A 23670-nucleotide genomic window follows, 5' to 3' on the forward strand; every position below is an offset into this window, starting at 1 on the left:
TTAAAAACTGTTTTTGCTTTGTCATTATGGGGTATTCTGTGTAGATTGATGGGGGGGGGGGGAATAATTGAATCCATTTTAGAATAAGGTTGTAACCTAACAAAATGTGGAAATAGTCAAGGGGTCTGAATACTTCCCGAAGGCACTGTATGTATAGAGCCATGTCATCATGGAATGCTCTGCCACCAGAGTTGACTCAGGCAAAAAGCAAGCTGAGCTTTAAAACAGATTTTTTTTAAACATATTGTATCACAGCACCTCTCCTCTTTCTAAAGATCGAATTTAACTGTACTGTTTATGTATATGAATAGTGTGTCAATCTATTTTTTGTTGTTTCTTGGTGTCTTTCCAATATAGAACTCGTATATTCTTTTTCATTTTGAATGTCATGTCCTTGTCTATAGCTGTTCTGTACTACGTCATGTATTTGTACGTTTTGTGTGGACCCCAGGAAGAGTTAGCTGCTGCATGTGCAGTAGTTGATGGGATCCTAATGAACTAAAATAAACAGTAAGCGCTCTAGTCACAGCTGTTGACTGCCACCTGTAGACGTGCATTTTGAAACAAACATCAACACCTGCATGCAACTGCAAGCATTTCCCCTGTAATAAATACTATTGTCTTCACTTTCTCAGGTCAATTATGCACACACAAACAGTTCCATTTATTTACCTGTTTTGGAATTGTCTGTATTCCATTTAGTGCATTCCAGAGAGCCGTACTGATGTGATGATCCGTGTTTATTTTCCTTTTCCATCTCTCAACCGTGGGTTCGATTCCAAACTGGTCAAGGATGCGCTGTCAAACAAATACAATGCTGTGTCTTGGAAACCGAAGGAAAACTGACAAGAAAAGGCAACTGGTGCAGTCTATGCGCAGACATTCATTAAGTACCAAGCTGCATGGCAGAGAATTGGGTAAAAACGCTTCCACAACGTGCTGGTGTTGTCACGCTCTTTCCGTTGTTTGAGCTTGCGGTGTTCAAGCCAAGGCTGATGATGTTTTCAATACCTATTGTACTGTAAACTCGAAGATATACTTTTATATTAGATCATGGCGCCACCTAACGTTAATCGGTGGTACTACATACATTACCCCCACAATATCCCTCTCATTCAACAGCACTGTACTTAAAGGGATAGTTCACCCAAATTACAAATTGGTTTCCTTACACTGTAACGCTGCGTTCAAGAAAACTCAGAACTAGGAAACTGAAATGTCCAACTTGGAAACTCGTAGAAAGATGAGGTCAGTGTTTCAAAGTATTAGAATCAACCAATAGGAAGCTCTACACAAAAAACGTACGCACATTTTAACTCTGAGGTTCGGAGTTTACGAGTTGTCTTGAACGCAGCATAAGCAGTCTACGGACAAGGTAGGACAGCAATCCATGCTTTGGTTTTATTCACCTGGCACCGTTTTAACATTTGTGGCACAAATCCCATTCAAGTCATGGTACCGATATTAGCATTTTTCACGCATCAAGTCCAAATCCTCTGAAAGTATCTCAAATTTATTGTGACGCTCAACTAAGTCCCTTCTAGATGATTTGAACATGATGTGGAAAAATACTAATATCAGTATATATATATATATTTGTGCCATAAATGCTAAAACATTAGCAGTGGAACAGTGCCAGGGAAACTAAACCAAAGCATGTATTTCTGTCATACCATGTCCATGTATTTCTGTCATACCTTGTCCATAGACTTCTTGCTTACAAGGTAAGGAAACCAATGTCATTTTGTAATTTGTGTGAACTATCCCTTTAAGAATAAAATAATCAGCTCATTTATATTTAATTTCAGAAAAAGTCAAAAATATTTTTTTTAATATAAAATATACAGTAATTATATAAAATACATGTATTTACTCTACTATTAAACAAGTAATTGCAATGATACCATACTCCAATGATTAGTCTTACATACATAACATTAAAAAAATAGACAAGTGTGCAAAAAGGTCTATTGACGATTGATGATGCATTACAAACATACTAGCTGGCGATCAGAACTCTTTAAGACCCTCGTGTTTTTCAATGGTATTATGACAGTGGCTTTTATAGATGTGSCCTCTCGGTCAGTCAGACAGTCAGTGTCTTTCTCTCTCTGTCTGCATGTCTGTCTTTTTGTCACCTACATACTTTTTATGGGTGCATATATGATAACTGGTCCCAATCACCTCATGATTTATTTTAAACCAGCCAATATCTTACAGCGGTGACTGTGTTCCAACACCTTCAAGTTAGGCGTGATAAATTTGTTTGAAACAAGCGAAGGGCTCAGAGTTGAACTTTCATTTTAGCATAGACCTCCTAGCACGGTAATAGTCAACCACACTGGATATTGCACCACTTGTTAGTATAGCATACAGAACAAAGTCATAAGCAGAAAGCCACCAGATAATTAAACCTCCCCCCCAGTCGGTTTCCTGTCATGCAACATGTTCTTCAGGGATCTTAAAATAGGTGCATGTTCTTTTGTGTCATGTTTTAACTGAAGGCTTGWGCACAGTGCATTCAAACCTTTATTGCTAACTCACAAGAACATAGACGAGCTCAGAGAGCTATATGCACCTTTAAATAGAACCTGTTTTTTTTTAAACAACTGGTTAATCCAACAAGTGACTGCTTCAAGAGCTTCTGTTGTTAGCTCACCAAGACATCAAACTATCTTTAAGRTGTTCTTCTGCCAAGCTAAGTAATGAAAATGACCCTACCAGGGTTATTCAGTGTCGGAACTCAAAGAGCAGCAGGTAGTGTGTTTACATGGCAAGCAGGGTTGGGGTCAATTCCATTTAAATTCAGTCAATTCCTATGGGAATTTCAGTTTACTCCATAACTTTACTGAATTGAAATGGAATTTGCCCCAACCCTGACGTCAAGGGATGGATGAGTCTTCCCTTAGGTTAGATGATTGGGAGGGTGGGCTACTCTTCTGATGGACCAGATTTTGAACCCAGGTTGTCAAGTTTATGTTAGTCCTCTGAGCTAAAGCCTATCTAGGAGCTAATACCACCTCAGCTTCACTCTCATAAAATTGTCAATTTTAGAGGCAATATTGTTCTTTGACTATGCTGTCAGTCAGAGATACGCCCATGGGCACAGTATATGATAACTGTCACAAGCAGAAACTGGAACGAGATCCAATACCCATGGCAAATGAATTTGTTTGTTGACAAATCTAACATTTGTCAAACTCAACTTGTTTTCTTGTCAAGGCTACACCAGGTAAATAACCGTGGGTTACCCTTAGCTGCCACCCAGGTTCTCTTTCCACATCCCCTCAAGGTACACTGAGGCCCTGTTGTGAGTACTGAGCGCATCCCTGATCGTCATACAATGTGGATGGTCTCAATGTTTCAGTCTCTGTACAGTAGAGTCCATCCAGATGGTTGTGGGATCTGTCAGTTAATGATACCAGCGAAGGTATTGATTGGTAGAGGAAGTCCTTTGTTCATGTACTTGCTGAGGCCAGCGTCCCTCTCCTCTTCCCCCAAACTGAACTTGGACCGCATGGTCTTCTGGACACAGTATCCAGGATCAAGACAGGGTGCGATCTCTATGCTGGAAATGAATGAATTGATAGAGGACATGTCAAATTTAGAGAGTTAGATAAGTATGTTTGCCAGTTTCTTTGGCTTTAGTGACATTGAACATTGAATGAGGATTATAATATTAAATTTTTAAAAAGCATATACGTGCATTTAGTTTTTACATACAGTTGAAGTCGGAAGTTTACATACACCTTTGCCAAATACATTTAAACACAGTTTTTCACAATTCCTGACATTTAATCCTAGTATAAATTCCCTGTCTTAGGTCAGTTAGGATCACCACTTTATTTTAAGAATGTGAAATTAGTGTAACTAAGTCATGTTTGTAGGCCTCCTTGCTCACACATGCTTTTTCAGTTCTGCACACAAATGTTCTATGGGATTGAGGTCAGGGCTTTGTGATGGCCACTCCAATACCTTGACTTTGTTGTCCTTAAGCCATCTTGCCACAACTTTGGAAGTATGCTTGGGATCATTGTCCATTTGGAAGACCCACTTGCGACCCAGCTTTAACTTCCTGACTTATGTCTTGAGATGTTGCTTCAATATATCCACATAATTTTCCTTTCCTCATGATGCCATCTATTTTGTGAAGTGCACCAGACCCTCCTGCAGCAAAGCACCCCCACAACATGATGCTGCCACCCCCGTGCTTCACTTCCTCTTGAATTTGCAGACGTGTTGCTGTGCGTTTTGTTGCCAACCTTACTTTGCTAGCTGACAACTTTACGTTTTTTTTCTTTTTACCTTTTAATTACCGTTTATATTTTTAGTTTTTCCATCACAACTTTTTTCCTCATTCAACTTTTCACTCCGGACGCTTTATCTGGACATGGTTCGTCAGCACCTTCAACAGCCGAAGCTAAGTAGTAACATTAACATGATGTCTTTTAATTGCAGTCGCTGTACTCATAATATACAGGAGAACGATCGCCTTACGGCGAGAATAGCTGTGCTACAAGCCCAGCTTCAGACGCAATCGTTAGGCAAGGGTAATTTCAGTGTAGGAAAGGAAGAAACAGCGTCTGTGCCACCAGTAAGTACAGATACTAACGTTAGTATAAATCCTCCCGCACAGTCCCCGCAGCCGGACAACTTTCTCATGGCTTCTGGAGGAAATGCTGTAGGGATGCTCAACTGGTGTCGCTCATTCAGCCGACAGAAACTTTCAACCAGTTTTCCCCATTAAGTAGCAAGTCGGAGTCTGAGGCCGAGTTTTCTCTTGTCTCTACTCCTCCCGTTACGGGGTCTGAGACGCCGAAGGCTCCCACCATTAGCTCTGACAAATTGAAAACCCTAGTCATTGGCGACTCCATTACCCGCAGTATTAGACTTAAAACGAATCACCCAGCGATCATACACTGTTTACCAGGGGGCAGGGCTACCGACGTTAAGGCTAATCTGAAGATGGGGCTGGCTAAAGCTAAAACTGGCGAGTGTAGAGAGTATAGAGATATTGTTATCCACGTCACGGCACCAAAGATGTTAGGATGAAACAGTCAGAGGTCACCAAGCGCAACATAGCTTCAGCGTGTAAATCAGCTAGAAAGATGTGTCGGCATCGAGTAATTGTCTCTGGCCCCCTCCCAGTTAGGGGGAGTGACGAGCTCTACAGCAGAGTCTCACAACTCAATCGCTGGTTGAAAACTGTTTCTGCCCCTCCCAAAAGATAGAATTTGTAGATAATTGTCCCTCTTTCTGGGACTCACCCACAAACAGGACCAAGCCTGACCTGCTGAGGAGTGACGGACTCCATCCTAGCTGGAGGGTGCTCTCATCTTAACTCACCAACATAGACAGGGCTCTAACTCCACAATGAAATAGGGTGCAGGCCAGGCAGCAGGCTGTTAGCCAGCCTGCCAGCTTAGTGGAGTCTGCCACTAGCATAGTCAGTGTAGTCAGCTCAGCCATCCCCATTGAACTGTGTCTGTGCCTCGACCTAGGTTGGGCAAAACTAAACATGGCGGTGTTTGCCTTAGCAATCTCATTAGGATAAAGACCTCCTCCATTCCTGCCATTATTGAAAGAGATCGTGATACCTCACATCTCAAAATAGGGTTACTTAATGTTAGATCCCTCACTTCAAAGGCAGTTATAGTCAATGAACTAATCACTGATCACAATCTTGATGTGATTGGTCCTGACTGAAACATTGCTTAAGCCTGATGGATTACTGTGTTAAATGAGGCCTCACCTCCTGGTTACATTAGTGACCATATCCCCCGTGCATCCCGCAAAGGCGGAGGTGTTGCTAACATTTACGATAGCAAATTTCAATTTACAAAAAAGAAAATGACGTTTTCGTCTTTTGAGCTTCTAGTCATGAAATCTATGCAGCCTACTCAATCACCTTTTATAGCTACTGTTTACAGGCCTCCTGGGCCATATACAGCGTTCCTCTCTGAGTTCCCTGAATTCCTATCGGACCTTGTAGTCATAGCAGATAATATTCACATTTTTGGTGATTTTAATATTCACATGGAAAAGTCCACAGACCCACTCCAAAAAGGCTTTCGGAGCCATCATCGACTCAGTGGGTTTTGTCCAACATGTCTCTGGACCTACTCACTGCCACAGTCATACTCTGACCTAGTTTGTCCCATGGAATAAATGTTGTAGATCTTAATGTTTTTCCTCATAATCCTGGACTATCGGACCACCATTTTATTACGTTTGCAATCGCAACAAATAATCTGCTCAGACTCCAACCAAGGAGCATCAAAAGTCGTGTTATAAATTCCCAGACAACACAAAAATTCCTTGATGCCCTTCCAGACTTCCTTCTGCCTACCCAAGGACAAAAATCAGTTAACCACCTAACTGAGGAACTCAATTTAAACTTGCCGCAATACCCTAGATGCAGTTGCACCCCTAAAAACGAAAAAACATTTGTCATAAGAAAATAGCTCCCTGGTATACAGAAATACCCGAGCTCTGAAGCAAGCTTCCAGAAAATTGGAACGGAAATGGCGCCACACCAAACTGGAAGTCTTCCGACTAGCTTGGAAGACAGTACCGCTGCAGTATCGAAGAGCCCTCACTGCTGCTCGATCATCCTACTTTTCCAACTTAATTGAGGAAAATAAGAACAATCCAAAATTTCTTTTTGATACTGTTGCAAAAGCTAACTAAAAAGCAGCATTCCCCAAGAGAGGATGGCTTTCACTTCAGCAGTAATAATTCATGAACTTCTTTGAGGAAAAGATCATGATCATTAGAAAGCAAATTACGGACTCCTCTTTAAATCTGCGTATTCCTCCAGCGCTTAGCTGTCCTGGATCTGCACAGCTCTGCCAGGGCTCGGGATCGGGAGAGACACTTAAGTGTTTAGTACTATATCTCTTGACACAATGATGAAAATAATCATGGCCTCTAAACCTTCAAGCTGCAAACTGGATCATATCCTACTAAACTACTGAAGAAGAGCTGCTTCCTGTGCTTGGCCTCCTATGTTGAACATAATAAACGTCTCTCTATCCACCGGATGTGTACCAAACTCACTAAAGTGGCAGTAATAAAAGCCTCTCTTGAAAAAGCCAAACCTTGACCCGGAAAATTAAAAAAAAACTATCGGCCTATATCGAATTTCCATTCCTCTCAAAAATTTTAGAAAAAGTTGTTGCGTAGCAACTCACTGCCTTCCTGAAGACAAACAATGTTATACGAAATGCTTCAGTCTGGTTTTAGACCCCATCATAGCACTGAGACTGCACTTGTGAAGGTGGTAAATGACCTTTTTAAATGGCGTCAGACCGAGGCTCTGCATCTGTCCTCGTGCTACTAGACCTTAGTGCTGCCTTTGACACCATCGATCACCACATTCTTTGGAGAAGACTGGAAACCCAAATTGGTCTACACGGACAAGTTCTGGCCTGGTTTAGATCTTATCTGTCGGAAAGATATCAGTTTGTCTCTGTGAATGGTTGTTCCTCTGACAAATCAACTGTACATTTCGGTGTTCCTCAAGGTTCCGTTTTAGGACCACTATTGTTTTCACTATATATATTTACCTCTTGGGGATGTTATTCGAAAACATAATAATGTTAACTTTCACTGCTATGCGGATGACACACTGTACATTCTCAATGAAACATGGTAAACATGGTGAAGCCCCAAAATTGCCCTCGCTAGAAGCCTGTGTTTCAGACATAAGGAAGTGATGGCTGAAAACTTTCTACTTTTAAACTCGACAAAACAGAGATGCTTGTTCTAGGTCCCAAGAAACAAAGAGATCTTCTGTTAAATCTGACAATTAATCTTGATGGTTGTAAAGTCGTCTCAAATAAACTGTGAAGGACCTCGGCGTTACTCTTGACCCTGATCTCTCTTTTGACAACATATCAAGACTGTTTCAAGGACAGCTTTTTTTCCATCTACGTAACATTGCAAAAATCAGAAATTTTCTGTCAAAAAATGATGCAGAAAAATTAATCCATGCATTTGTTACTTCTAGGTTAGACTACTGCAATGCTGTCTACTTTCCGGCTACCCGGATAAAGCACTAAATAAACTTCATTTAGTGCCTAAATACGGCTGCTAGAATCCTGACTAGAAACCAAGAAAGTGTATCATATTACTCCAGTGCTAGCTTCCCTACACTGGCTTCCTGTTAAGGCAAGGGCTGATTTCAAGGTTTTACTGTTAACCTATAAAGCGTTACATGGGCTTGCTCCTACCTATCTTTCCGAGTTGGTCCTGCCGTACATACTACACGTACGCTACGGTCACAAGACGCAGGCCTCCTAATTGTCCCTAGAATTTCTAAGCAAACCAGCTGGAGGCAGGGCTTTCTCCTATAGATCTCATTTTTATGGAATGGTCTGCCTACCCATGTGAGAGACGCAGACTCGGTCTCAACCTTTAAGTCTTTACTGAAGACTTATCTCTTCAGTAGGTCATATGATTGAGTGTAGTCTGGCCCAGGAGTGTGAAGGTGAACGGAAAGGCTCTGGAGCAACGAACCGCCCTTGCTGTCTCTGCCTGGCCGGTTCCCCTCCACTGGGATTCTCTACCTCTAACCCTATTACAGGGCTTGAGTCACATGGCTTACTGGTGCTCTTTCATTGCCGTCCCTAGGAGGGGTGCGTCACTTGAGTGGTTGAGTTACTGACGTGATCTTCCTGTCTGGGTTGGCGCCCCCCCTTGGTTTGTGCTGTGGTGGAGATCTTTGGGGCTATACTCGGCCTTGTCTCAGGATTGTAAGTTGGTGGTTGAAGATATCCCTCTAGTGGTGCGGGGGCTGTGCTTTGGCAAGTGGGTGGGGTTATATCCTTCCGTTTGGCCCTGTCCGGGGGTATCATCGGATGGGGCCACAGTGTCTCCTGACCCCTCCTGTCTCAGCCTCCAGTATTTATGCTGCAGTAGTTTGTGTCGGGGGCTAGGGCCAGTTGGTTATATCTGAGTACTTCTCCTGTCTTATCCAGTGTCCTGTGTGAATTTAAGTATGCTCTCTCTAATTCTCTCCTTCTCTCTTCTTTCTCTCTCTCGGAGGACCTGAGCCCTAGGACCATACGTCAGGACTACTGGGCATGATGACTCCTTGCTGTCCCCAGTCCACCTGGCCTTGCTGCTGTTCCCAGTTTCCAACTGTCTCTGCCTGCGGTTATGGAACCCCTACCTGTCCCAGACCTGCTGTTTTCAACTCTTAATGATCGGCGTATGAAAAGCAACTGACATTTATTCCTGATTATTATTGGACCTATGCTTGTCAGTTATGAACATTTTGTACATCTTGGCTCTCTCCTAAATTCTCTCTTCCTCCTCTTTCTTTCACTCTCTCGGAAGGAACTGAGCCCTAGACCATACGTCAGGACTATCCGCATGATGACTCCTTGCTGTCCCCAGTCCACCTGGCCTTGCTGCTGCCCAGTTTCAACTGTTCTGCTTGCGGTTATGGAACCCCTACCTGTCCCAGACCTGGTTGTTTTCAACTCTTAATTATCGTCTATGAAAAGCCAACTGACAATTATTCCTGTCATTATTTGACCATTGCTTGTCAATTTACTGAACATTTTGAACATCTTGCGACGATGTTTCTGTTATAATCTCCACCCGCACAGCCAGAGAGGACTGGCCACCCCTCAAGTAGCCTGGTTCCTCTAACGGTTTTTTCGCTAGGTTTTGGCCTTTCTAGGGAGTTTTTCCTTAGCCAAGCGTGCTTCTACACCTGCATTGCCTTGCTAGTTGGGTTTTAGGCTGGGTTTTTCTTGTACAGCACTTCGAGATATTTACGCTGATTTACGAAGGCTATATAAAATAAACTTGTAATATCATGAGGTGTTCTTCACGCTGCCAAGCCTCCCCTTTTTCTCTAACATAACGATGGTCATTATGGCCATTACAAGTTCTATTTTTGTTTCATCAGGACAGAGGACATTTCTCCAAAAAGTAACGATCTTTTTCCCCATGTGGCAGTTGCAAAACGGTAGTGTCTGGCTTTTGTATTTTGCGGTCCTTTGGAGCAGTGGCATCTTCCTTGCTGAGGGTCCTGTCTAGTTAAATGTCATATACTAGGGACTGTTTTACTGGGATATAGATACTTTTAGTACCTGTTTCCTCCAGCATCTATCACCAGGTCCTTTGCCTGTGTTTCTGGGGATTGATTGTTGCACTTTTCGCACCAATACTTTCATCTCTAGAGAGACAGAACGCGTCTCCTTCCTGAAGCCGGCTATGACAGCGTGTGGTCCCATGGTTGTTTATACTTGACTCTTACTTGTTGTATCAGATAAAAACGTGGCTACAATTCAGCGCGTTTGAAATTGGCTCCAAACGATGAACAACAGACTTGTGGGGAGGTCTTTCTAAAATTTTTTGATCGGGACTTTGTGCTGATTCTTTTTGATTTTCCCATGATGTCAAGCAAAAGAGTCACTAAGCTTTGAAGGTAGGCCTTTGAAATACATCCACAGGATTACACACCTCCATATTGACTTCAAATTGATGTTCAAAATGCGCCCTAGTCAGACAAGCATTCTAAAGCCATGAACATAATTTTTCGTGTGAATTTTCCAAGCTGCTTTAAAAGGCACAGTCAACTTAGTGTATGTAAACTCTGACTACTGGAATTGTGATACAGTGAATTATAAGTGAACAATCTGTCCCTGAAAATCGTGTAAACCAACCTTGTTGGAAAAATTTACTGTGTTCATGCACAAGACAGCTAAGCATGTCCTAACCGACTTGCAAAACTATAGTTTCTGTTAACAAGACATTGAGTGGAGTGCGTTAAAAACGACGAAGTTCTAATGACTTCCAACCCTAAGTGCTAGCTGTAAACTTCTGACTTCCAGCTGTACGTATTCTGTAACTGACACAAATATATAGATTCATAACTGCTCAAACATGACACGGATATATATAATATATACTGTTAGAACACTGGCACAATAATATATACATGTGCCATCATGCTAGCTAAAATCAATATCATCCACACGTTCATGACAAGGGACGCTAACAAATAGAGCCTGTTAGACCAACATGCCCTTCAGAACATAACTTTTCAACCAGCACACCTTCCGGTAAACAAGTCATCATGTGTCTATCCACCAAACCACTGTCTGACCTGTTTTCATGTATTTCAAGTTTTTATGTTAGGCCAACCGTAGGCAACAGCTACACCAACAGCTCTCACCTCTGTACGTCTTTGAAGGTCCTCCTAGAGTCTTTGTCCAGGGTCACAGTGAAGGTTTTCATCTCCAGGGTTCTGATCTTAATGTTACAGGTACGAATCTTGGCCTCCTGTGGAATTAAGTCTGTGTGTTAGGTTTGGTTTTAGGTTTATGAGATCATGAAGCGATGTGGCCACCAGGCGTAGTCAAGCGAGCCAGGCCTTTATGACGTTAAGAACAATATGGAGAGCCAAGAATACCAAGAGGATTAAGTACATAGGTTATGTTTATGCATTTTATAACAACCTTCCCTAATAGACATCTGTGTGTCGAAATGGTGTAAACTCACCATGGTGTTCTTGGGTTTAGTTTCGTTGAAAGCTACTGTAAGACAGTTCAGATCTGAGGACAACAACAAAAACAAGAACATAGGCCAGGCTTCAACAGATATACAGAATAATATGGGAAGAGCAGTAGACATTTCAGAACGTATTTTTACGTTCACACAATTGCATCAATACGCTACGGCATGAACATTCACTACTGTTTTACATTGTGACTTTGCCCACTGAATTCACATATGTGCCCAATGGGTGACAACTCAGCGACTACTGATCACGATACAGATGAATCTATCAATTAATTACGTGAATGTAGTAAATATCATTGTGTGTGATATGTAGTGTTGTATACCTTCAGTTTCATTGGAGGGGATGGCACTTATCTGAACACCTGAGGTCCTCACTGACATACCCTTATCTACGTCTCTACCACTCAACGACACCTGGAGAGGAGGACAGAGACACAGGTCGGAGGTCATAGAGAGAAGCTAACAGCTAAACGTCAAATACAGGTTATATGATCTCTCGTCAGGTCAGGCCACTCTCATGACGCAGTTCAAAACTCTAAACAGAGACAAACAGACGTTGCATCAACAGTATCAATCCCAAACACTATCAAAATGGAGCTAAACGTCAAGCACAGGTTGTAGGATCTCTCTTCGGGTCAGTTAAGTTTACTCTCATGATGCAGTTCAAAACTCTAAAACAGAGACAGACGTCACAGCAACACTATGAAAATAGAGCAGAACATCAGCTTCATAGCCAGACGCAGCACTTTTACATTGATGTATATTGARGAGGTCATGTTAAAAACACGGTTGACCTTTCGCTGACCTTTTTGTAGTTGACAGAGACGACAGCACCACACACGTCTCCTGTGTTCTTCTTCTGCTTGATGGTCGTGGCTGAGAGAGGACAGACGTGATCAGACCGGACGAGTGACATATACACGTGCACACCAATGCATGCACACACACGTACACACACACTTCAAATCAGTTGAAAAAAAACATCAGATGCAGAGAGCGTTGATCAGCGAACACAGGCTAAATGTTACCTTTCAAAGTAGTTGGGGACTGTTTGAACTCGAAGTCCAGCTCTAAGTGGGAGAGAAACACGTCCTCCACTGAGTCCTTGGTCAGGTTGGAGAAGCAGATCTAGAACATAGGCAAGAGGATGACAATCGTGGGTCAGTTGGTAGAGCAAGGCGCTTGCAACGCCAAGGGGGTTCGGTTCCCGCTGGGGCCAACCGTACGTAAAAATGTATGCATTCATGACTGTAAGTCGCATCGGATAAAAGCATCTGCTAAATGGCATTTGGTGTTTTTTGGTCTATGAGTGAGGACTGATAATCATGAACATGCTAGAGTGCTAAAGATAAACTATGCTCAGTCCATCGCCGCAGACTTACTGTCATTACGTCACACAATCAACAACAGACAGTGCTAGAGAGATTCGATAGTGCCTAGGCGATAACTAGACCTGTTTGTGATGCATATGGCTACGTCTGTGTCCCAAATGGACCCCTAGTCCCTATATTGTGCYCTGCTTTTGACCAGGGCCCACAGGGCTCTGAATAGGGTACCATTTCAGATGCATCCTATGTCTCCTCACCTTGACAGAGTAGATGGTGAAGTAAACAGGCTGCAGTCCGGTCCGCACGTAGTAGGAAATGACATCAGACAGGAAGGGGTTAGGCTCTGCCTGCTTGCTACTGTTGGACTGCWGGAGAGAGATGGGATCATGTTAGTATGGAGCCTGGGGTTYACCAAGACAGATAGGGGTACACATTATATTAGCTTTTTAATACACYGAATGTTCATGTTTTGGAAGGAACTCGATTTCATTCATGTAGAGACACAGGAGAGGAGCGCTTCTTTGGTTTATAGTTCATCCACAAGGTGCTCTTTGATCATGGGATGAAATACTATAGAAAAGCCTTTGTGCAAACAAACTTCATCAAGGCACTCGCATGTAGTGGAACATATTAAAAGCCTTGATTGTTTTATGGCTTATGCATGGCAAGAATAAAAAAAAACACCTAAGCATTGCAAAAAAAGCCTTTTTCATTCTACATGAGTGCCTTGATTACTTCGGGAAGTTTGTGTGCYCAAAGGCTTTTTAACTATGCAGCATCAACTTATTTTTGTTCTATTTCCCTCACATTGTAATTCATTACKAATCATTATTTATTGGAAACTACAGCATTAAACAATGAAAACCTGACCCTGTGTCCCTGCTACGTTTCACAATCTTTTACCCGCCAATACTGTCTTTCCCTATACTGTGTCAAACAGTTTCTCTTCCCTCTATCCAGCTAAATGCTAAGATGACTCATAACAGCAAAACCATTTGCATACAGTACTCATAGGTTGCTAGTTTCGATAAGAGCCKKKYYWMMTTTTTTTCACTTCCTGTAAGCAAGCAACTACTGTACAGTACTGTGCAATTTCCTTTTGTTTTTCTAATCATTCAAAACACCTAGAGACATGCAAACGGTAATTTGTTGACTTTRTTTATATGGTACAGACTCCCGGTTGCAGAGCATAAACCACATTCAACATAACCACATAACTTTATCTACTGTAGATCAGACTAGTATTTTGTTTCCTCTTAAAATCCCGAAAGCTACACTTGCCAGGCTAATGAAACCAATGCATTCCAGGCAGGCTCAATCAAAAGTATCACAAGAGAACAGAAATACTATTTGATGCTGTCATTTCAACATAACGTAGAAACAGTGGGTTACTGTACCATTTTGGCCAGCTTGGGGATCATGGAACCCAGGCTGTTGATGTTGCAGTCGTACCATGGATCCACCATTCCCAAGTAGGAACCCAAGGCACAGGGGTTTTCCCGGGTTGGGGAGAGCTTTTCCTGATAGAGAAGTACAACATGGTTTATTATAGATACATTACTGTACTAAACTGTTAGGGTTACTCAACTGCAGCTAAGTTTTCAAATTTCAAATGTATTTATAAAGCCCTTCTCACATCAGCTGATGTCACAAAGTGCTGTACAGAAACCCAGTCTAAAACCCCAAACAGCAAGCAATGCAGGTGTAGAAGCACGATTCAAGTTCAGTGTAAAACCAGAGAACGACATTAAGCCTTTAGTGGGAATTGGCCTAAATGGAGAGGGCTATTTAAATATTTCTTAACATTTGCATAACCATGGTAGCAATTGAAAGGGAACAGTTTGGAGATATTGGGAAAATTATAAAACCAAAGTTGAGGACACAGTTCACCTGACACAAGACTGAATCCAAAAAGTACACTGTTGATTTTATGTGCATTTTATATTTACTGTGCTTTTCGCCACATTTGTTAATAAGTGTAACAGTTTAACTTTATGGCATCCCCTCGCCCCAACCCGGGCGCGAACCAGGGACCCTCTGCACACATCAACAACAGTCACCCATGAAGCGTCGTTACCCATCGCTCCACAAAGGCCGCGACCCTTGCAGAGCAAGGGGAACCACTACTTCAAGGTTTCAGAGCAAGTGACGTCACCGACTGAGAGGTTGCTAGCGCGCACCACCGCTACCTAGCTAGCCATTTCACATCGGTTACATAAGGAAGTCTGAAAATACTCTGAATACATTCAGTAACATGATAAGAATATTCCTGGAAAATGTGGGGTAGGTGCAACATAACATAAAAACAATAGTCTCCAAGTGGCCACACCCCTCTCCAAAGTGTGCACAGTTTCTAAGTCATTTCAATACATTTTTATGACTCAAAGAAGAGTCTTCAACTATAAGCTCTCCTAGCTGTGCCTTTGAGGAACTACAGCAAGCACACTTGTAGTTGTTTTGTTTGGAACACTGCCCCCCCATCGCCGTCATCACACAATTACTGCTGTTGTTTACGCAATCCGAAAACGGACCATTATAAATCACAATCTGGGTCAAGTGGGCATCATTTGAAAGCGTGTTCTATTGCCAACATGACTAGCTAAGTTATAAAATACGATCTTACAGTGTTACGCTTTCACAGGGCAATTCAGAGAACATATCGTAATTTTGGTTCCCATAGAAAGGAGTACTCAGGTACATTCCAGGTACATGTTCCGCTGCGGATTATCTTCATAATACACAAACATCCCACTGGGCACAGACGTCCTTTCAACGTCTAGTTTTGATTTACATTTGGTTGAGTTGTCAACGTGAAATCAACCAAAAATATCACTTTCATTGGAGGTTAAAAGTAGGTTAAAAATATCACTTTCATTCACTTTCATTCATTAGGTTAAAAGTTGGGTGAAAAAAACACATTTCCATACGTTGATGACTTTTTCCAAATCCAATCAGTTTCCACGTTGATTCAACATCATCATATAGATTTTTTGTTGTTGAAATGACATGGAAACAACATTGATTCAACCAGTTTTTGCCAAGTGAGATTCTGTTCAGAAAAACCCAGGATATGACGCCATGCTTCTACATCTGCATTGCTGGCTGTTTGGGGTTTTAGGATTCTGTATAGCATTTCGTGACATCTGCTGATGTAAAAAGGGCTTTATAAATAAATGTGATAGATCGATTGATGCCATCAAACATAGTGATCATAAACGTTGACTGTCGATTACAGGAGTTTTATGATATGGAAATGTGAAGTGCACATTTGGACATCTCATCTTTCAAAATACATAGTCCTCTTAATTTACAGCATTTCCCTCACTCAGACAACAACAAATTACAAAAGTTGTCCAATTAGTGGGAGGCATGTGGGCAACTTCTTGTCGCGTGCGTTGCTCAAGTTCAGAACGGCTGTCAGTCAAAACTCATACAGCCCTGTTAAGTGCTTAAGTGCAGAGCCTGAGCTCTGATGTCATTTACAGCATATTCCTGTACAGCCACTGCGTTCCAATGCAGGCACTTATCAGTGTCCAAATCTGGCTCTTTCACAGCGCGCATATCATTCTTTTGATGTGATCATTTCACATACTGTCTGTGGATGTGTGTGTGTGTGTGTGTGTGTGTGTGTGTGTGTGTGTGTGTGTGTGTGTGTGTGTGTGTGTGTGTGTGTGTGTGTGGTGTGTATGTGGGTGTGTGTTCACATACTGAAACACTGAAATGAAGTCATATCTTTGTCTCTTGACAGGTTGTAAACTGATAGGAATGAAGTGTTAGTTTGTGGCCTTACTTTGACAGGACAGGTGGGACTGGGATCCTCACAGACAGGGATGTAGTAAAACTGGAAGTTGACTTTCATCGTCAGAAAGAGACGACGCGCTTCCCTTTTCCTGCAGAGTGAAACCAATGATTCACTAACCCTCAAACCATGCTACACAGGAAACCCAAATGGGTGTAATAACCAGTCTTGAGTTAGCCGGGAATAATTCCATTGTATATTACTGACGCATTAACTATTAATGTGCCGTGGTTTCAATTCAACTTCCTTATTCCTGACTAGACCACGGAAATGGACAGTTAGTTACCGATTTCATTTTTTGGACATTATGAAATAAAACATTTTCAACCACATAGTATAAGGCTAACCAAATTGAGATGTTGTAGGTGGAACTGTCTCCAAAAACGATACTATGATAATTTCTAACAGAAATCTATTATATCCAGTATTCATTCTAATATATCCAATATCCACTACAAACTACATGCAGTCTCTCAGACTACATTACCCATGATCCTGGTCCCTCACCGGAGAAAGTAGAAGGCCTTAGCCAGCTTCCCCAGCACCCTGTCGTCCCCCATCACCACGATCCGGGCCGTGAAGTGCCTCTGCTGCTTGGAGAATGAGGGAGTCCCGCTGCACCCCGCCTTCCTATGAAGTGTCCCCCCTCCCCCGCCTCCCCCTCCCCCGGCCACACTCCCGCTCTCCTCCAGAGCGTCCTGCATCAGGGCCATATTGTCTGTGACTGACGGCCTCATCTTGATGCCTCCTCGTCGGCTTAACCTGGCCTCCCCCTCCTCCGAACCACCAGAGGGTTCCACCACTGATGGCTCAACCCCAGGGGGAAGGTCCCTCTCGATGCCGCTGTCGTTGGACATCACGGAGTGGTTGGACATCACGGAGTGGCGGGGCATGGCGGAGGAGGAAGTGAGGTCGGCGGGGAGGTCAAAGTCGGTCTCCTGGTCCTGGCTGAAGCAGAAGTGTTCAGCCGACATGGAGCTGGAGCGCACGCACTTGGCCAGCTCGCGCCCTGGCGGAAGAAGTGACATCAGAGAAATAGGAATTAGATGACGTATATACTGTATCTCTGTAACATGAATGTCAATACAGGTCAATGAGAACATGAAGCAGCAAGACAAGAAAGCGCTACAGTATTGGACGTTTGCATCGGGTGAGAACACCGTATGTTAGAATAACACTGCTCACTATTCATGATTCATTCAGGACTATCCGTAATCGTGGTAGCATCCACATGAATGTAGAAGTGTTCAGAAACATATTCTATTCTCATTTACAATAAAAGTGACTCCAAAATGACACAATACATTATTTACCATTCATTTCTATTGGACCCATAAAAAAAAATCGGAAACACAGCCAAAAATGAARTGCAAATGCAATCAATAAGTTTGTAGAGTCACATGTTTGATGTAGTCATTGCGTACTAGGAATATGGTATCAAATTCTAAACTTGTGACTACTTTATTTATAAGAATCTTTAGGGGTGTAAATCATTTTGACCCCTACCTTTTTGAGAGAAAAAAAGCTATTACTGTTATTAAACAGAGTAACAGAGTTCATGTAACAGAGTTCTCTCATTGGTGTGTATAAACAACAGATCTGGCCACTCACAGATCTCCTCATCCTCCCTCCACAGGTGGAAGCTCATCTCCGGYTTGGGAAGCGGCATGTCACACAGGCATCCCCCACCACCGGAGGACAATGTGTCTAAACCAGGAAGAGCCCAAACTGTCACAATGACACCAAAAACAACACAACACCCACGCCGCTTACTTCCTGTCCATCCCCTACACTAAGTATATGGTCTCACAGCTGGCCTGAGAGACAGTGTAGTGTCCGTTTGAAGGATAGTTGTTATGATGAGAAGAAAAAAATATAGATTGAAAGGAAAATACAGTGTACATCTGTCCTAAAGGGCGTAGGGGGGGGGGGGCTCTGACTCGACAGATTTAGACATGGAGGAATACAGTGTGAAAGATCAGCTCCATCCTATACAGCGATCTATAATAACGGTCTCAAAGGTCAGAGTGACTGCTATACAGCGATCTATTAATACAGTCTCAAAGTCAGAGTGACTGCTATACAGCGATCTATTAATAACGTTCTCAAGGTCAGAGTGACTGCTTATTACAGCGATCTATTAATAACGGTCCCAAAGTCAGAGTGACTGCTATACAGCGATCTATTAATAACGGTCTCAAGGTCAGAGTGACTGCTATACAGTGATCTATTAATAACAGTCTCAAAGTCAGAGTGACTGCTATACAGCAATCTATTAATAACGGTCCCTGAGTCAGAGTGACTGCTATACAGCGATCTATTAAACGGTCCCTGAGTCAGAGTGACTGCTATACAGCGATCTATTAAACGGTCCCTGAGTCAGAGTGACTGTTATACAGCGATCTATTAATAACGTTCTCAAGGTCAGAGTGACTGCTATACAGCGATCTATTAATAACGGTCCCTGAGTCAGTGACTGTTGCACTGTACGGTATGTGTCAGCTTGAAGACACACTAACACATGAAAAGGACAGGGTTGGCAGTATTTCTCTGAATACGCCCTATGTGAAAAATGTATAACTACTTATATACATGTACCAGTTGTAATACCTTGAAGTGTRGTCTACAGTAACGTTACCCCTCCAGTTTCACTTGTAAACAGAAACCAAATGCTAGTCTAAAGGAAATGGGAGATAATGTCTGGATGCTGTTTAGATAACTTGGTTTTGGTTTGAAACAGTCAAAAGATGACCCCTCTATGATAAGGATACTGTACCTGATGTGCCAGTATGGGTGAGGATCTCTCTGTAGAGTTGTCCKAGTCTCCCCCTCAGCAACACCCCTTCCCCCTTACTGCCCTCCTCCACACTCTGCTCCAGACTGGCCACCACTTCCTGGAAGTACGGTTCCACGTCCTGGCCAATTTCCTGCCACACACACACACACGCGCACAAACAGACACACACACACCGTCTATGAATAGAATACAGGTGAAAGGCCACCAGCGTCCAGACAAACACATCTGGAAGTCTGAGTTTGACACATCCTGTTGAGATGAGTGTTATATTAGGACCAGTGTGTGTAAGTGTGTGTGTGTGTGTTTTAATGGGAATGGTGCCAACCTCTGTTAGATCATGGAACAACACAACTAAACAACATGCTATTGAGCCATTATAGATCATTTCTGGTTAAGTGTGTTGCTGAATATGACTGAGATGGCATATATGAGGCACCAGTAGAGACCGTTAGCTTTCTGAGCTTTGCTTTGGTGCAAATTGAAACGGCCTAAACCACAAAGGGGGTTGCGCAATACATTGAAATAGAAACTAGTGTCAAACACAAAGTGGTATTGATTTAGATCACCTTGAACAAAACACAGCAACATTTGCAAAAAACAAAACCAAAGTCAAACCAAGATCAAACAAATATCAAGAGCATAAAACCGGTTTCTTTACTCTGGAACAGAAGTCAAACCCAAAAGGTTTTRCGACTGTGTAAAAAGTGCTGTGTGTACATAAAACGTGGTTAGAATGTGCATGTAACAAAAACAATGCGGTAAAAAAACGAAGTTACTTCTGTTCTCCGAAGACGGATGGATGGACGGACAAATAAATAAAGACAAAAAMAAAGAAACAAAGTWAAAAATGGAGGGTTTTACCAATAACTTTGACCCTGAAACTATCATCACATACGCATAGCGAAAGACCAGACTTATAGAAGAAGAAAGGTCATAGCGAAACTCAATGTCAACACAACCACAGCGCGACCACACACACCTTCAGTGCCTGTGCCAGTTTGGGACTGTGGCACAGCTCCCCTCCTAGAGCAGCCTGGATGGAGTGTTGGACCACGCTCCGCATGTGGTCAAGGGGATTCAGATACCCCCCTGACCCCGAGGCCTCGATGTCCCCCCTCACCGCCTCACCGTGGGGGCCCGAGAAGACCGCCGGATCGGCGAACACAAACACCCTAGGAGACCGTAGGAGAGATTGAGTTATTGCCTTTGGTTATCCTTGATTAACTAGTTCCCTAATTGTTTGGTCGGCAGTTCACATGCAACCTGCTGTTTTTACAAGCTACTTTATCTACAAAACAGCATGTCATTCTATACCATAAGGAAAAATGGTATTCTACACTGTGCTGTGCTTCTCTCTGTGTCACCGTGTGTATGCAACATCAAGTTAGGTTGTTCTCTCACCTCTCCTGAAAGGGATGGTAGTCATTCTTCAGGCTCTGCTCTGCAACCACCATCCTCTGATACAGCACTCCTGTGGGTCAAAAGTATTGACACATTTAAAACACATGACATTCTCGTACTAAAGCCAGTGAATACGTTGAAACAAACATCCCTCTTCGTTATAAAGTGCATTACAGTAAAACGATGATCACCTTCTGAAGACAGTAAAGTCTACCAATAAAGTCTTATCTAATACATAATAAAAAAATACATCACTCGACAGGTTAGACGAAGGATGTATGTTGGTTTCAGTACCTGGCGTGTAGCGTTCTGTCTTCATGCGTCTGGTGTAGCTGAGGCCTACAGTACAGTAGGGCTGGGGGAGGGTAAGCAGCCTCTTACAGAAGTCATACACCCGCTTGTACAGGTCGTCAGGAAGATATGCTGACTGGAACATACACAGATATACGCACAGTTAGCACTGTCAGTCACCGCTGTCCTCGGACTGAACTGAACCACCAAACACAATTGGTATGGTACATACAACCCTTAAATACAGTATAGTACCATTTCCCTCCATAAATACTTGCACAAACTTCCCAAAACTTCAATATACAACATATACTGTTTTAAATTGCTCGCAATCATTAATGGTTTGTAATATTCTATTATTTCCATCCCATTCTATTCTATTCTACTATAAAGAGCCTATGGCTCTGGTAACAACAAGAACTGTCTCTTTAAGAAGACACCAACAGGTAAAGAAGAGATAAAGGTCAACGACAGTACAGAGTCCTGACCGAGCCTGACCAGGAAGTGTAGGAGATGATTAACAGGAAATAAGACTTCAAATCAGAGGAGCTCATCAAAACAGTGGTGGGAAATGATTGAATCCCCCAAATGAAAGCTTCTCCCCAGCCAACCCTGAGACAGGTCTGTAAAGATGCTGTTGTCATGTCTGACGGGTGTTTCCTTGTGTAATGTAAGCCCCGGGAACCTACCTGTATGACAGCATAGATGAGTGTGTGGAGCAGGGGGATGATGTGTGTCCGACAGTCTACCCTCTCAGCCTGCATACAACAAGKGACAAACACACAAACTATTGTGTTAGTCAGTTACTCACTAATGCAACGTMTGTCTGTAAAAGATAGCCCGTCTGTTACCACCAGAGGCGGACTGGGACCAGAAATCGGTCCTGGCATTTCTAACACATTGGACAATTATTTTCCTTGAGGCCTCCACAATTATTAGCAAGTTAAMTATAATTTTGTGTAGAAAAAATACAAGTTTGACAGACACACTGGGCTAAAAATAAACCATTCCATCTGMCATTTAGAGCAAATGCCAATCCACCCCTGGTTCCRACTAGACATAACATTCATGTATCACATCATTGCACAATGTCCTTGACAATCTCAGTGTTCTTTTCAAGTTTATTTGGGTAGCAATCGTTGATTGTCTTATTATGTCTCTTGACACTACAGTGAAGACTAATAATGAATGGCCCAGAGACTTATATTTCTCCATYTAAGGCCCGGGAATGGCCTAATGGCGCACACTGATGACATACCCTTTCCAGCTCCTTGACGACGACTCTCACCAGAATGAGACTGTTGGCAGGATTGTTCCGAACCTTCTTGTGCAGCGTCCATCTTAGCATCCCTTCGAATAGAAACACACACTCAGCACTTGCWAACATTTCCACAGACATGGCACTAAACAGCACTCACACTCTCTGTTGTTTCCATAGACATAGCTCTCCACAAATAGCTGGAGTGACTCAGTGCCAATGCTTTGTTCCATTGCACAACGAACCCAAACTGTGGATAAAACTAATAGCTGACTCAGTGCAATTTTCCGATTATTGGCAGGCAGTGGTTATGTGTCATCCTCATGTGGTTTGGGCAGATTAATACGGCCTGGTCGGAACATTAAAGAGGATCAACTCCTTCTGGACGGTGGAGCAGAGAGGCAAGTCAGGGACCTTTAGTCCATTTTAAACCTAGATGCGCTGTATGTGAGGCATAGGCGGCTTGTGGCACTTTAATTGYGGAGGACAGGCTCAAAGTAATGGAATAAATGGAACGGTATCAAACACACCGTTTCCATGTGCTTGATACCATTCCATTCCCTTCCTTCCAGGCATTATTATGAGCCATCCTCCCCTCACCAGCCRCCTGTGATATAKGGGTACCCATATGTATCGTTATTGAACTTAGGGTCAGTAATGTGGGGGTTACTTGATGAAGCTTGCTATGCATCTAGCTAGCACTACCAGTTGAAGCTAGCKAGWTAGCGACACCTCTGACCAAACCAGACTGGAAATGTGCAACAAAAGCAGCCTGACCTGAAACGGAGCCATMCTCACTGGAAAGCGYGCCGGTTCACTACTTCTCAGCTCGGCTCAACTCAACAGTGTGTAAACCCCATAAAGAGTCTAGTGGAAACTACTGATGGGTTTACCTTTATTGTGCYCAGAGGAGGGATGCTGGCTCTCCAGTTCCCTGAGCACGGCCTGGACACTGCGGTAGATGTCCGACTCTGAGGCCAAGGGGGCGCAGCTGCCTGGAGAGTCAGGCGTCAGAGGTTAAGAGTTAATGTTAATACAAGTCGTACAGCAAATGTTTCATTTTGGAACAAATGTACATGCATGTCACTGTTCAAATGTCACCCTATTCCCCATATAGTACCCATAGGCTCCATGCTGCTCGGGGGGCTGCTCGAGCTATCCCAGGCTGCCTTGTTGGTCATGTCTCACATGCATGGTGGGGCCACGGCCTGGTGTCTATAGGGACGGGACAGGGAGAAAGTCAAAGCTGTTAGCG

General features: G+C 42.9%; 1 protein-coding gene and 1 pseudogene across 1 annotated transcript in view; both read right to left on the bottom strand.

The window, feature by feature from the left end:
• LOC111964014 (bMERB domain-containing protein 1-like) overlaps positions 1–1822 on the bottom strand; it is a 50782-nt pseudogene extending 48960 nt beyond the window's left edge.
• A 44-nt stretch (positions 1823–1866) lies between these two features.
• LOC111964855 (phosphoinositide 3-kinase regulatory subunit 6) overlaps positions 1867–23670 on the bottom strand; it is a 23576-nt gene continuing 1772 nt past the window's right edge. Inside the window, exons 2-20 of the mRNA XM_023989078.2 lie at positions 23536–23630; positions 23309–23410; positions 22416–22507; positions 21847–21915; positions 21161–21293; positions 20867–20936; positions 20445–20637; positions 19445–19595; positions 18280–18375; positions 17176–17677; positions 16660–16759; positions 14267–14389; positions 13127–13234; positions 12570–12669; positions 12347–12417; positions 11865–11955; positions 11521–11573; positions 11195–11301; positions 1867–3568 (exon numbers count right to left, since the gene is read on the bottom strand). Coding sequence (XP_023844846.1) covers positions 3409–3568; positions 11195–11301; positions 11521–11573; positions 11865–11955; positions 12347–12417; positions 12570–12669; positions 13127–13234; positions 14267–14389; positions 16660–16759; positions 17176–17677; positions 18280–18375; positions 19445–19595; positions 20445–20637; positions 20867–20936; positions 21161–21293; positions 21847–21915; positions 22416–22507; positions 23309–23410; positions 23536–23596 — 2382 coding nt within the window. The 5' untranslated portion in view covers positions 23597–23630 and the 3' untranslated portion in view covers positions 1867–3408. The remainder of the gene's footprint in view (positions 3569–11194; positions 11302–11520; positions 11574–11864; positions 11956–12346; positions 12418–12569; positions 12670–13126; positions 13235–14266; positions 14390–16659; positions 16760–17175; positions 17678–18279; positions 18376–19444; positions 19596–20444; positions 20638–20866; positions 20937–21160; positions 21294–21846; positions 21916–22415; positions 22508–23308; positions 23411–23535; positions 23631–23670) is intronic.

Source organism: Salvelinus sp. IW2-2015, linkage group LG1, assembly GCF_002910315.2.
Source record: "Salvelinus sp. IW2-2015 linkage group LG1, ASM291031v2, whole genome shotgun sequence".
NCBI classification, from domain to species: Eukaryota; Metazoa; Chordata; class Actinopteri; order Salmoniformes; family Salmonidae; genus Salvelinus; species Salvelinus sp. IW2-2015.